Genomic DNA, 15275 nt, shown 5'->3' with positions numbered 1-15275 from the left:
TTGTGATGCTTAATGGTTAGTTAATGAGTGTATTTATAGAGGTTAATTTATGGAACGAAAATTTATTATTTTCTTAAGTGCTAGGAGGTGGACTTTTCGATACGAATCAATAGAGCGGAAAACAAAGAACACTAGTTTAGTTGTTTATTGAAGTTTGATTTAACTTACATGGTAGGAAATGTTTTCAGAAGTTTTGGTTACATGATTCTTTTCTATAAGTCCTGTTATTATTAAAAGAGAGATAAGGAAGTGAAGAAGAAAAAATGAATTAGAAAACATGATTGTAGAAAATATATATTAGAATAATATAATTAAAATGATGTTTTCTACATCAAAATAAGACATTTCTTTTTGTTCTCTCCGTTAATTTTAAGAGAATATTTTTAAAATATGTATATATAAAAATAAAAAAATATAAAACAAATATAAATACATATACAATATGAAATCAACTTAATTAAAATAAAAAATTTTAAATTATTATATTGTTATATAAATTGTACACTAAAAATATATTTAAATCTAATTTTAATTATTTTAAGAATTTAACTTGAATATAGTTATCATGTAAATGTTTTTTAATTATCATTTTTATCAGAAATTGTGATGTATAAAAATATTTTTAATACCAATTATATCTAAAATTAATTATTTTATATTAGTTGATTTAGTAAAAAAAAAATACAAATAATATATGAAAGTAAATATCTTATTCTGAAAGACATGTAAGAAGTGATTTTTAAGCGGTATCCGCTATGATTGGAGGAGTGAACTACTACGATACCCCCGTGTGTCACTTCATGTTCTAATGAAAACAAAAGATTGTTCCCAATTAAGGTTCGCATATAGATCGTATTCTTGTGCTGATTTTTTATTTTTATTTTTTTGTTATGTCAAGGCTAGGGATGACAAAAATATCTGCACCTGCGGGTATCTGTGGGTAAAACCCGTTACGGATAATAAATGGATAGACTAATTGAGTACCCGCAGATAATGGGGACGGATAATTTTTTACCCGTTTATAAACGGGGCGGGGGCGGGTATGATGATATACATACCCGCGAATACCCGTTTAATAATATTTCTTAAATATCTTAAATATCCTAATTATCCTTGTACCAAATAACCCTAAAACTATACTCTCTCATCTTATTTTCTTATAAAAGTGAGGTTGATGAAGTTACTAACATGTGTTAAGCATGTTATAGAATTATTTTGGATGTAATTTGATTAATTTTCTAGCTTTGATTGGACCAATAAGATTTATGTATTTTAAGTTATTTACTTTCGTTTGGAATTATGAGATTGAATTATTGCAGCTTTATGATGAGACTTTAACTTGTGAGATTGATGCATTTTAATTTATTAATTATCTTGCATTTTTATTATTATTTTAACAAAATTAACGTTAAATACAAGTTCAAAATTAATACTAAATTTTTATTTTTAATATTTTAATGACATTAAATATAAACTTAAAATTATTTATAATATTTTTTTTAATTTCTTAAAAGATTTATAAATATCCATGAATATCTGTGGGTACTTAAGAAATTCATGGATACCCGCGCGGATATGGGGTGGGTAAGGGGCCAATTTTCATCTGGCGGGGCGGGGGCGGGGGCGGGTTTACTATTACCCGCCCCCATGGGGCCCCATTGTCATCCCTAGTCGAGGCACAAGTATATTCTTTTCCTTATAAGAACAATGGGTGGTAAAGCTATTTTCTCACTTTTAAAATTTTTAAAACATTAATACAAAATAATTTTTTTTTAAAAGGGTGATTATGAATCTGATTTAACGTTAAAAATTGACTTGTAAGATAAAAAATATATATTATTTATATATATATTATTATGCTTTTTTTTTATCTCTAATTAACCTTATATATGTTAACCTCTCAACTTCTATATATTATATCTTATATATTATACATATATCAATCTTTCAATTCATATATATTAAAAATAAATATTTATCTTGAATGAGAGTGTTTTTAAAGGCTTTACTATTTCAATTCAAGGGTTTTTAGATAATTTTTTAACTTCTTGTATAATTAATTTTTATTTATCATAATTGTTTATAAATTAAATTTTAGTATTTTAAAATAAATTGTTAATAAATAGAAATAATAGTATGTTACAATATAAATAAATTATTAACACTTATATATTAAATATGAACATTTATCTTATATAAGTATTTTTAGGGATTTTTCTTTATGAAAATTTTTTAACTTCTTATCTAATTTGGTTTGATTTATGTTGGAGAGTTTCATATCAAGGAGCATTTCGCACAATAGGTAGTGAGTAAACCACATAAGTGAATTTGACACCACAACATTATCCAAAACCTTAAGACATTAGGTAGTTGTATTTTTCTCACTTATATTCTATTCAATATGTTCAACTTTAATTAATTAATGTAAGACTCACTTCACACTTGAACTCCAACACTCTTCCTCAAGTGTGATTCTCTTTCACATGATCACACTCTCCCTTAAGCGAAAACATTTTTTTTTTGTCTACAGGTATTCAATGGTGCCCTTACTTACATTGTTGTTGCACATCAACGACACACATCCTCCACACCTTTAGTGAGACTTTCAATATAAGGAGTGATCTCATTCTTAAATCACTACAAGAAAAATGCTGATTTTCGACAGAAATAGGAAAATTTCCAATGGATTTTTCTTTTTCCGACGGATTTTAATCCGTCGGAAAAAGTGGCGTCGGAAAAAAAAATCCGTCGAAAATAATTTTCCGACGGAGAAATCCGTCGAAAAATTCTGTCAGAAATTGCTGTCAAAATTTTTGACGAAAAAATGCGTCGGAAATTTTAATTTTTTTTTTAATTTTAATAAATTTATTAATGTAACAACTCTCATATTTAGCCTCTCAAGGGTTCTATTTCACAATATTTCACTGTTTAGCATGTTTTATCCTTACTTGTGCAATTTCTGGGAGACTTCCCAGAAGGTCACCCATCCCAGTACTACTCCAGGTCAAGTACGCTTAACTGTGAAGTTCTGATGAGTAAGCTACCGAAATGTCTATGTGTGTTGTGAGTATAACTTGTACAAATTAATTCATTTAAGTCATCCTCAAATATACAATCTTATATTTGTACTATAATAATAATATATAATAATTTTATATTACAAATAATAATAATAATAATAATAATAAATTTAATTATTATTTATTTATATGTACTTACTTTTATAATTAACATCTACTTATTTTTATTTAAAGTTATAATTTAAATTATTTAATTTTATAATTTATAATGATAATATAATTTATAAAATTATAAATATTTATTTATTACATACTTATAAATTAAATTTTAATATTTTAAATAAATTATTAATTAATTTAACATATTTATTTACCTTAAATCAAACATATAAAATTCAAAAAATGTATTTATCCTTTTTTTTTCTTCTAATTATCAACTATTAATAAAATACTAACTTAAAATTTTATCTAATTATATATAACATTTTGTATATATGATTTAAGAGTAAAAGATTTTCAATTTAACAGTTGAATTCACAAAATTCACATTTAATATAAAGTTATTGAGCGGTGTATATTAAATGTGACTTTTAAAAGTATTACACCGCTCAATAACTTTATATTAAATGTGAATTTGGTAAATTCAACTGTTAGATTGAAAGTTCATATCTCTTATAGATTATATATACAAAACTTTATATTAATCCAAGATGATTTGATACTTCATTCTTATAAAACAAAATTGATGTAATATATTCATTTCAAAATACACTAAAATATCAACTCTTGGATTATCTTCCAGTTGTTGTTTAATTTTAACAAAATTTGATATACACGTATAAAGTGATATGAACTTTTAATTTAACGGTTGGATTTATAAAATTTATATTTAATATAAAGTTATAGAGCGGCATAATACTTAGTAAAAGTTACACCGGTATAATTATAACCCCCTATATTATATATATATATATATATATATATATATATATATACATACATATATATACATGGACAGCTGCACGTTTGAAATAGTGAAGCACTTGCCCTCACTACTATTTGACATATACATAATTTTTTATCTAAAAAAATAATATATTTTAAAAAAAATTATATTCTAATAATAGATTCAGAAAAAATGTTTATTTATTTGATATCTGTCAAATTTTTGAAGGAAATTAATTCTCATGTGATAAAAAAAATTTCTTAATAATGAATTAATTTTTTAAAAAAATTTAATTATAATATATATATATATATATATGTATATATATATATATCTTAATATTCACATAGATAATGTAATATATTAAAACAAATAATTTTTTGATAAAATAAAATTTATAGCATGCATGTTTCTCTTTTGTTTTTTTAATTTATTATATACGTTGATTGAAAAGATCAAAATAGTAAAATTGTATACATTGATTAAAAAAATCAAAATAAGAAAAATCATAAGATTTATATTCCATTTAGAATTGTTATTATAAGATATATTTTAAAATAAATTATCATCTAAAAATATATATTAGATATTAAAAATATATTTATATCATAAATAAATTAAACTTTATTTTTATAAATTTAACATATTTATTTTTATATTTTTAATAGTGTTAAATTATTATAAAATAAGTATTTATGATTGTAGTTCTACCCAAATATTTAAAAATTGTTTATGATAGATAAATAAGTCATACTTAAAATATATGTTTTTAAAGAAAATTAGGTTCAAACTAAGTAAATTATAATAAAATATAGTATGACCTAATTTATTTTCATCTTTAATACTAATCGTAGATATAAAAAACTTGTAATAAATAATTATAATATATATTTATACTTTTAAAAGATATATAAAATTTTTAATACTACAAATATATATAAGAAATTAAAAATAAGAAATTAAAAAAAGAAATTAAAAAAAGAAATTAAAAATAAAAATTAAAAATAATAATTAAAAATAACGGAAAATTCTGTCGAAAATTTCCGACGGAATAAATCCGTCAGAAATTTGCGACGGAATATTCCGTCGGAAATTTTCCGTTAGAAATTTCCGATGAAATTATTTTTCTGTCGGAAATTTTTCCGACGGATTTATATTTCTGTCAAAAATTTCCGACGAAAAATTTCTGACGGAAAATTTTGTCAGAAATTTCTGACGGAAAATTTTGTCAGAAATTTCTGACGGAAATATAAATCCGTCAGAAATTTCCGACGGATCCATATCCGTCAGAAATTTTCTGTCGGAAATTTACGTTTTTCTTGTAGTGAATCTCCTGCCAATTAACTCCATTATTGAGGATTCTACTCTTGGATCCATTCACTATCAATTTTATTGGTCAATACTTGTTTGAGTCGGCCGGTCACCAACTACTTAGTCGAATCATCAGCTCTATACCATTTTTGGGGACTTTACATTAAGGAACACTCCACACAATAGATAATAAGTAAATCATATAAGTGAATTTGACATCATAACGTAATCCAAAACCTGAAGGCAATAGGTAGAAAAGTCTTTAATACTTATATACTATTCAACATGTTCAACTATAAACAATTTAAGACTCACTTAACACTTGAACTCTAACAATTTTTCATGATTATTTATCAATTAAATTTTAACATTTTAAAATAAATCATCAATAAATAAAAAGAATATTGTACTACAATTTAAATTATTTATCATAAATCTAAAATATAATTTACATGTTCAAAATATTTATTTAAAACAAATTTGAAATATAGTTCATATATTGAAACATAATATTTATTTTTACCAGCAATTATATAATGGTTGGTGTATCCAAAGTCGCTAATTCTATTACCGACAATTATATAAAATGCTGGTAAAAATTCACTTAATTGTTGGGAAAACTTAAATTTTTTTAGTGACAATTCTAGTGGCTATTTTAAAGGTCATAAAAATTATTTTATAAAAGTGTTTCCTTCCCACTCCTTTAGTGGCTTTTATTTATTGCCAATGAAACCTTAAATCATTTTCTTTTCTAGATTGGCATGCAAGAGTAAATAATGGAAGCAGTTGACAGAGTGAGCCATATCAGATTCACACATACATGTACTTCACAATTATATCAATCATAGGCAAGACAATATATAGCTAATGGTAAACATCAAGTTGTGACATTATCTGTATTACAACTATCGATCATTCATTCAAAATCAATAAGCTGATATAACCAAAATACTAATATTCACCATAAGTACAGCAGTATAACAAGGGACTCAAAAAAAGGGGAGGAAAAGAGAAACACAAATGCATTTTCCAACTTCTACAATATTTAAGAGCCTCATCATTATAAGAAAGGGTTATCCAATGAAGTAATCCTCCAACATTTGCCTATCAAACAAAGTCTTTGTCGCTAGTTTTCGAGCATCTTCATCATTATTTTTCCTAAGAAGCTTTAGCAAGGAAGTGATGTCACCATCTTTAGTCATACTCTTTTGATTTGTCTTTGCTTATTAAAAAAGACAGAACTCATTATTAAATATAACAATAATCATGTATACATTTATCAACTTTTCATTTACAAAAATAACTTAGGATATTGTCTTTTAATGAGTAATACCTATTGGTTGAATTCCATCATCAACACAATCTATATTTTTCTTCTCTTCACAGGTTCTAGGGTCCACATTCTTAAAAATTTACACAAACATATAGTGTTAATAACATAACCTTAAATATAAAATTTTCAAAGGAGAATAAAGTGAAAGAACCTTCAATAGCTTTCCAAATCTTGCACACTTTGGAACGGTTGAAAACATCCTCTCATATGCATCTATAGTTGATGGAGAGCCACTTGAAAGAGTACCCAAATCAATTCTTTTTAACAGGGGCATTTTTTTCAAAAGCTTCATCTAAATGGTTCTACATTCGTATTAAACTTAATTAGGAGTTGCCTTAAACTTCAATTATATGAAAAATGTTGTTGTAATTGAGCAAACTATAGAAACAATACTACACCTAATGTGGAATTCTAGTTAAAAAGACATAATTGCTAACATAACTTATAGCAAAATTAAGTTTATATTTACAACAAAATTAAGCTCAAGAATCATGATAGAAATGAGGTGCAACTCATTTAGAAATATGAATCTGCATACAACACTACCACTAAAGGTTTAGAAATATGCAAAAATCTATGCATGAAGAAAAAAATGATGAATATGCTGATGTTGAATTTACTGCTATTAATGTGAGACAACAATAAGTTGTAGATACAATGTTTTTAAATAATGCAGATTTATTTTTATAATTCACAATTTGAGTGATTAAATGAAGAAGTAAAATTGAAATGAAATGTGATAGAGAATGAAACAATGGAGGTATAAGAAATAACTCCAGAACACACAATGATACAGGTTCCAAAGTTTTAAGCATAAGGAAATGGAGCATACCTCACGCTTGATTGAACCACTTGCCTCAAACATATTACTATAAGGAGTTGCAATTTTTTCAACTTTATGTTCCTGCTCAACCATTATTAATACCTAGGACCTGATAAAAAACCTAAGGTATTAGAAAATAAATTTAAATCTTAGAACCAAAATAAAATAAATAACACATTTACATTTATAATATTACCTGTTCGAATGAACTCCCAAAGTTTTGAGCCAGAGGTAACTCTGTGGGAAAATGTTTATAAAACACTTGGGTCATGGAAGATAATTGCGATACTAACTTATCTTGAATGTGTTTCATCAAATGCATCTCTCGTCTTGTTTTTCCTTTGACTTCTTTAACTCTCTCACCTCTTGCTCGCTCTAACTTTTGTATTATCCCATTAAATGTATTACTACCAAGAATATTTCCAATGGAAGATTTACTTCCCCACAGCCGAGAAGGTGTTGGACCAAGTCCTAAGCAACGAACATAGCCACTCCTTTCTTCTCCCATCACTTGGGAATATACATCCCCTTTCCAAGCAACACTACCAATAGGTTGTGTATTAGATGTTTCACCACTGTTCAACTTTACTTGCATCATATCCTAAGTGAAACAAATTATAGCAACTCAAAATTGATACAAAAAATTTAGTGGTGTTATAAATATGTAAATTATTTAAAAAATATTACCACTATTTTTGCAGATTCCTCATCCAATGCTCTTCCATCTTTACGTTTCTTATGAGTTAATATAAAAACTTCTGCCCTTGTAGGCTCTATCCCATCCTTGGCCTAATTAAGTTAACTTAATGTCAAATAAATTCTTATAATTATGTTTCACGATTAATTCAAAAATACCTTTTCAAACATTAAAGTTCCAATGCTTTTAGATCCCCCTGTGTGAGACATCTTTTGCTTTGTCCTATTGCATTTATTTGCTTGACTACGTATCTGTCAATTAAGAACAATAGTCTCTTAGAATTTATAACAATAAACATGGGACAAATTGGACATAAATATATTATAACTAGATTTTTCAAGTTATTACCTTTCCTTTATCAGAAAACCAATAAGAGACAAGACCAATCCATTGGTCACTTGGTATCCGATTTGGTCTATTTTTCATCAAAGCATCCTTAGTCTAGTACTTTGTTGTATATGTACATCTTAATTCACATTTGTAGTCTTTCCATTTCTTCCTGATTCATTTTTTTACAAATTCTTCACCATATGCAGGAATTGAGAACTTCCTCTACATAGAAAAGCAAGCAATTACAAAGTCATACAATACAAGTAAAAATAATAAAATAAAATTAACACTATTAAGAATAAAAATCTCATACCCTCACAAGTTCCACCAATTTATTTTTTTGTTCTCCATCAAAACTTCTCCAATCATTTATGTTTAAGGGGGTTAATTTTGGGTTTCTAGCTAAAATGCCCAAAAAGCTAGAAAGCTTCCGACCCTCCTTTCCTATTGCTTGGTTACGACTATTGAATTGCATATTAATTGTCCTTCCTGGAGACATATTCCATATATCTTTTAGTAATGTAGGTCCACGAACCTTCCTTGCCTCAACTGAACCTAAAATAAAAGTATTTTAAATGTCATGATTCAAATCTCAATTAATTAAAAATGACTAATATAATATTTAATTATTTATTATAAAAATATTACCTGATGTAGGATTTTGCTCAGGATCAATGTTACCTAAACAATTTTTGGTATTCATCAATTCTTCTATTAAAGACTCCACTTCATCATGATGTTTGTCAATAACTTTGAGGCTATTTTTTCTAGGCATGATGATATAAAATGTATTCCCTGTAAAGAAAAAATGCACCTAAAAAGATAATATTTATTATTTTAGTAAAAATAAAATTTATATTTACCAAATTGTTTACCTGATATATGTGAGTGACAAGGTTACAATGAAAATCTGTCCAACACACTTTATTATCTCTATAAATCTAAAAAAAAAAAAGATTTACTAACTCTCAATAATAGACCAGTTTCAAACACAACAAAATGGTAAATTATTAGCTCTAATTAATGACATTACAAGAGAAAGTTTGATAATAACTACTAATTAATTAATATGAATATATCAACAATTAAATTTCTTAAATTATTAATAAGAAACTACTAATATATCACATATCATCTTATTTTTATTAAAGTAATATCATATTTTTGAATGCTAAATTTAAGTATGAAGAAGCTAACCTTATTGACAAAAAGGCTCTATTTCTCACTACTTCCAAAAAAAACCAAGTTATAGCAATCAAATTTATTTTCCAAGTCTATGTAATCTGAAAAGAAATAATAATTAGTTGTAGAATGGGTAAAATAAAAAATAAAAGAAAATATTAATAGTAGCATGTGTATATAAAGACATAAATCTAACAAACATTACCTATCTTATTCATTATCACTTCCTCCTTTATTTTTAGCTTCAACCTCATTTCAAGAAAGCTTAGTCTCTAGGTTTATTCAAGTATTATTCCATCAACACCACTTCTTACCCAATAATTCTTATCATGTTCTATGCCACAAATATTTTGCAATAAAGTCAAGTCATTTACATCATTATTCATTGATAACTCAAACTCTGTACTTTTTTTTTCCCATGTCAAAAATATCTCTAGGTTTTATTTTCCTAGGAATAAACCATTCATGATCATGAGGATCTTGCACAAATATCACTTGTTCAACTTGTCCTACAAATACAAAAGGCTCATGACTTTCTTGATCACCAGAGTGTATTAGGTGTGAGAAGTTCACAAGTGTGAAACCCAAGGCATTTTTCTTAACTCTTTACCTTGGGTTACATCAACCCAATCACATTTAAATAAAATAACCTTAAATTCTTCATAGTAATTCAACTCCACAATATCATTCAATCTGCCATAAGAACAAATGTTTGTTGACTTGGGAGCATTGTCACTTGTACTTGCATAACTCTTTGTCTTTGATACAACCATAACACCACTATTTTGTGTCGTCATGTACTCTTCATACTGTTTTTTTCGGAAATGATACCCATTATTTACATCAAAGGCATTGAATCTTCTTGCAATGTGACTTGGACCTTATGCAAGAGCTTTTAGATCATTTTGGACTTCCTTTAACTCCATAACCTAACCAATGAGTCATATATGTTACTAGTTTTATTCCTCTAATTAATTCATATGAACTAATATACAATTTATACTACTACTTACATGCTCCCTGAACCAATCATGAAATGAATCAAAATATATACGATCAACCTGGTGTTGTGTAAGGCGACGTTTGCGATTTGATCTTCTAATCTCATTTATGTGTTCACTAAACAACTAACTTATGTCAATGTTGATATAAAACAAACAAACACACACATATATATAGTGAAAAAGATAATTACATAGCACTTACCTTTTCAAATTTTTAACTATATTGGATTCGCAATTGAAGAGTACATATCGATGTGCTTGCAACCATGTTTTATCATCCATTGAAAATACTTCTATTTTACCATATGGTTGCCCAATGATAGGGAAAATATATCCTTCTTTGTTTGTATGATTCTTGACCTCATATTCACTTTTTCTGGACCAATAATATCTTGAATATCCACCCTCCATATAATGATAGCAAAATGTCAAACACTCATTTGCAAGATAAGCTTATGCAATTGAACCTTCTGGGCATGCATGATTGCAAACGTATGATTTCAAAGTACATAAGTACCTTGAAGAAATAATTTTAGTACTCAACTTTTTATGAAAAGCAATATTCAATTTAGATGTAATTCTCCATACCTTTCAATTGGATACATCCATCTATAATGTACCAGCCCTGCAATTTTAGCCTCATTTTCTAAATGAATAATCAAATGAACCATAATTGTGAAAAAAGATGGGAGGAAGAGTTTCTCCATATTACACAAAGTTAGTGCAATTTTTTCCTCAAGTAAGTTTAACTCTTCTATTTTTAAGTACTTTACTACAAAACACTCGGAAAAATGTGCATAGTTCAATCAAAATAGAACTCACTCTTTGATCTATTGTTCCTCGCAAACATAGAGGAAGGAGTTCTTGCATCATTACATGACAATCACGAGTTTTAAACCCTGATATTTTTCGCTTACGAATGCAGCATGAGATATTCAATGCATAGCCATGTGGAAACTTAACATTCTCAAGTACTTCATAAAATAATTTTTTTTTCCTCACGTGACATTGTGAAATAAGTAGGAGGTAGGTATGTCCTCCCATTAGTTTGTTGTTGAGGCCATAAGCTTGGTCTTATGTTCATCTCTTTCAAATCCAACCGAGCTTCCAAGTTATCTTTCAATTTTTTATCAAGACCCAACATTGTATATATCACATTATCACACATATTTTTTTCTATGTGCATCACATCAAGGTTATGACGCACCAAATTATTCTTCCAATAAGGCAAAGTAAAGAAAATACTTCTCTTCTTCCATGTGTTTTTCGTCACCCCAAATACCTTTTTACTTAGCCTACCAAGAGTGAAATTTATGTCACTTACTTGATTTAATACCATAGATCTAGTTGTTGGACAAGGTGCAAGTAGAAATTCAGTAGTGCCATCAAATGATTTTGTATCATTTTGATACTTATGTCCTAACCTTAAGAAACTTCGATGACCCATATAACAATACTTTTTACCATTTTTGAGCCATCTAAATTGAGTATGAATGTTGCAATAAGGACATCCAAATTCACCTTTAGTACACCATCCAGATAAATTTCCATAAGCTGGGAAATCATTTATAGTCCACATGATAGCTGCTCGCATTTGAAATGTTTCTTTAGCAAAGGCATCATACGTTTCCACCCCTACATCCCATAATTCCTTTAACTCTTCTATTAAAGGTTCCAAAAAAATATGAATATTATTTCCCGGTTCTTTTGGTCCAGGAATGAGTAAGGATAGAATGATAAATTCTTGTTTCATGCACAACCATGGTGGAAGATTATATGGCATTAGAATCACTGGCCATGTACTATAATCTTTTCCTTTTTTACCAAAAGGATTAAACCCATCACTAGTTAATCCTAAGCAAATATTACAGGGATCCTTGGCAAAATCAAGATGATTATTGTCAAAAGTTTTCCATGCTTCAAAGTCTGCTGGATGTCGTAAAACCCCATCTTTGTTACGCTCTTCATCATGCCATCTCATCAATTTTGAAGTTTTTGAAGACATAAACAATCTTTGCAACCTTGATTGTAAAGGGAAATACCTTAAGAACTTCGCAAGAATTTTCTTTTCTTTGTTTTTCCAACGAGAAGTCTTACAAATTGAACATTCATTAACATTCTTATTAGCCAACTCACTCCTAAAAAGCATGCAATCATTGGGACAAACAAGAATCTTTTCATACTTTAAGCCTAAATGAGCAAGTATGGTGTGAAGTAATCTGTAAAAGATGAATGGGTAGGTTAAGAGGTACCAAGGCTATAAGGAAAAGGTATTAAATTTTGAGTAAGGCAATGACATGGAAAGTGAGTTAGCCTCTAATCTCTATTCTTGGCCGCCACTGCTACGTAGTGCGATTACTATCCGTACATCACTCCAGATTTATTCTCTACAGAATTTATCCCCTGGAAGCTAGAAATGCATATCCAAACCATTAGTAGAAACATGATAAAAAGTTCTAGTGTAGTGAGTAGTCCCTCACACATCACATACATTTATTTTTCTAGAAGTTACAGTAGCAAATGTTGTAACGTCACGAACAACAAAAGAAGTTGTGGAAAGAGAATCCTAATGCTCACACTCACGAACTACATAAAAGGTTCACACAAACACCAAAATTTAGAGAAATAAAAAGCAGTGATTAAAGAGGATGTCAACATACACATTAATGTGAATTAAGCACATCGTAAATGTCAAATAAATATAACTTAAATAACAACATACATTTGACAGCTTCAAAGATAAGGGAAACATAGTCTATTCATATAACTAAAGCTTGCTCTGCTACATGCTTTTTGTTGTACTTTCAATAAAGTATTTCGTCTCCAAAAAACTTTAAAGCATGCACTACATATATGATATATATTTTTTACTCAGATTCTGCATCTTACTTTAGACCTTTACATCTTATGAAAGTTTGAAAAGTTTACTATTTTAAATTCTAACTCTTTCACTTTGGGTATTCTGCAAACTTCCACAAGGGTGTTAACAGAGAGTGAGCAGCAGACTAGGTGGAGAAAGTAATGTGTGGTTAAGGTTTACAAGCAAGAGATGCTAGTGACTGGTGTGGATGCGGGAAAATGTGGGGAACAACTAGAAATATCACTGACAATCAGTTGGCTCAAGCTTAAGTGTGGATGAACTAATCGAAGCACATGAATGTTAATGCAACTATGATTTTTAATCATGAGGTAGCAGCAGAACACCTTACATGTTTGCTTCTTATGTTTTCATTATGTTTATTTATCTGTAATTGGAACTATGCAGTTGAATGAAAAATAGTTTAACATTTTCTAGACTCCTTTTTTGCCACCAACAATGAATAAAGGTAGAAAGAAAAATGAAGGTTTCCAATTTCTTGATATCTAATATGTCGGGGAAATAAAAATATTGAAGAATTAGAATTAGAAAAGTTAGAAAAATCAGTACCATTGCTACTTCAAAGTGAATGATCTAGCATAACTAGAAATGAAGTGAATGATCTAACCAAAACTAGAAATAGATTATAGAAACCCTAACCTGAAAGTGAACATTAAATCTTCAAAATGCATGCATTTCGAAGCAGATCAAATGGAGCTATTAATATGAGAAAAGTTGATGACAAGAGAGATTGAAATTGATCGATCAATGTGAGAAGAGAAGTTAAGCCTGTCATTTACATTTGGCTGTGGCGAGAAGAGAAGTTACGAATGCGGAACCATGAGAAGACTGAGAATATGAAACAAGACATTTTAAAATAAAAAGTACAAAAGGTTAAAATTTAAGTAAATAGATAGATTAATTTTTTTTAAGAAAATGATAAAAATAAAGTCATAAATTATTACTGGCAAATATCAATATTGCCTTTACTTGACGTTTTACCAGCCTTTATTTATTAACCATAATTACTTTTAATTAATTAATAAAATACCAGAAATTAATTTATTTCCATCTATTAATTGTCGATAAAAATTAGTTTTGCAGTAGTGTAATAGCTTCACAAGACCAAAAAAAAAAAACAATGCAAGAAAATAATAATTATTTTTCTTAATTTCCATTGAACTTTTATAATGAAAATACAAGAAATCTATATCAACATCTTGTTAAGGAGTTATAACAATTAATTTACTTTTACACTATAGAAATAACTATGTTGAATATCAAATAGTGTCCAGTTTATTTTTATTGTATATATTTAATTATACATGTTCACGATCATCTTCATAGATATTGTTGACTCATTAAAAGAGGTAATGCATTTTAAAATTAAATTACTTATTTAAATGTCATATAAATGTTAATTAATGAACTAATATTTATCATGATAATATATTTTAAAATCAAATTACTTATTTAAATGTCATATGAATGTTAATTAATGAATTAATATTTATCTTAATTTGAATTTGTATAAATCAACTATGAGGGCGGGTCTAATCCTTAAGTTAAGTAAGCCCTTATTTTAGGTCTTTCAAAAATTTATATAATATTAGTATTTATACTATTTTTATTGTTAATTGATTTAATATAATAATAATTAGGATATTTTTTCTTCATAGATAATGTTTGGACATTCTTAGAAAAAAAAACTATTTTATTTTTTATAAGGGTCCAATTTTTTTTTATTACTTTAATTAATTTTATAAAAATCT

At 27.5% G+C, this 15275-nt stretch overlaps 1 protein-coding gene and 1 long non-coding RNA gene across 2 annotated transcripts; both read right to left on the bottom strand.

Annotated features, from left to right (window-relative positions):
• Positions 1-6169: 6169 nt before the first annotated feature.
• Positions 6170-7539, bottom strand: LOC145953891 (uncharacterized). Its single transcript, XR_014431117.1, has 3 exons — positions 7443-7539; positions 6762-6912; positions 6170-6680 (listed from the first exon to the last, which is right to left on the bottom strand). It is a non-coding gene; the product is annotated as an uncharacterized LOC145953891 (long non-coding RNA).
• Positions 7540-7582: 43 nt separating this feature from the next.
• Positions 7583-12247, bottom strand: LOC145953890 (uncharacterized). Its single transcript, XM_083067672.1, has 4 exons — positions 8479-12247; positions 8289-8381; positions 8121-8222; positions 7583-8034 (listed from the first exon to the last, which is right to left on the bottom strand). Exons 1-4 carry the CDS (start codon positions 8554-8556, stop codon positions 7618-7620), a joined length of 690 nt encoding a protein of 229 aa, XP_082923798.1. The 5' UTR covers positions 8557-12247; the 3' UTR covers positions 7583-7617.
• Between the last annotated feature and the right edge of the window lie 3028 nt (positions 12248-15275).

The sequence above is a fragment of the Cajanus cajan genome, chromosome 1, assembly GCF_000230855.2.
Source record: "Cajanus cajan strain Asha chromosome 1, NIPB_CcT2T_4, whole genome shotgun sequence".
Classification (NCBI taxonomy): Eukaryota; Viridiplantae; Streptophyta; class Magnoliopsida; order Fabales; family Fabaceae; genus Cajanus; species Cajanus cajan.
Note: the sequence above shows the minus strand (reverse complement) of the source record. Positions and strands in the feature narration are given on the sequence as shown.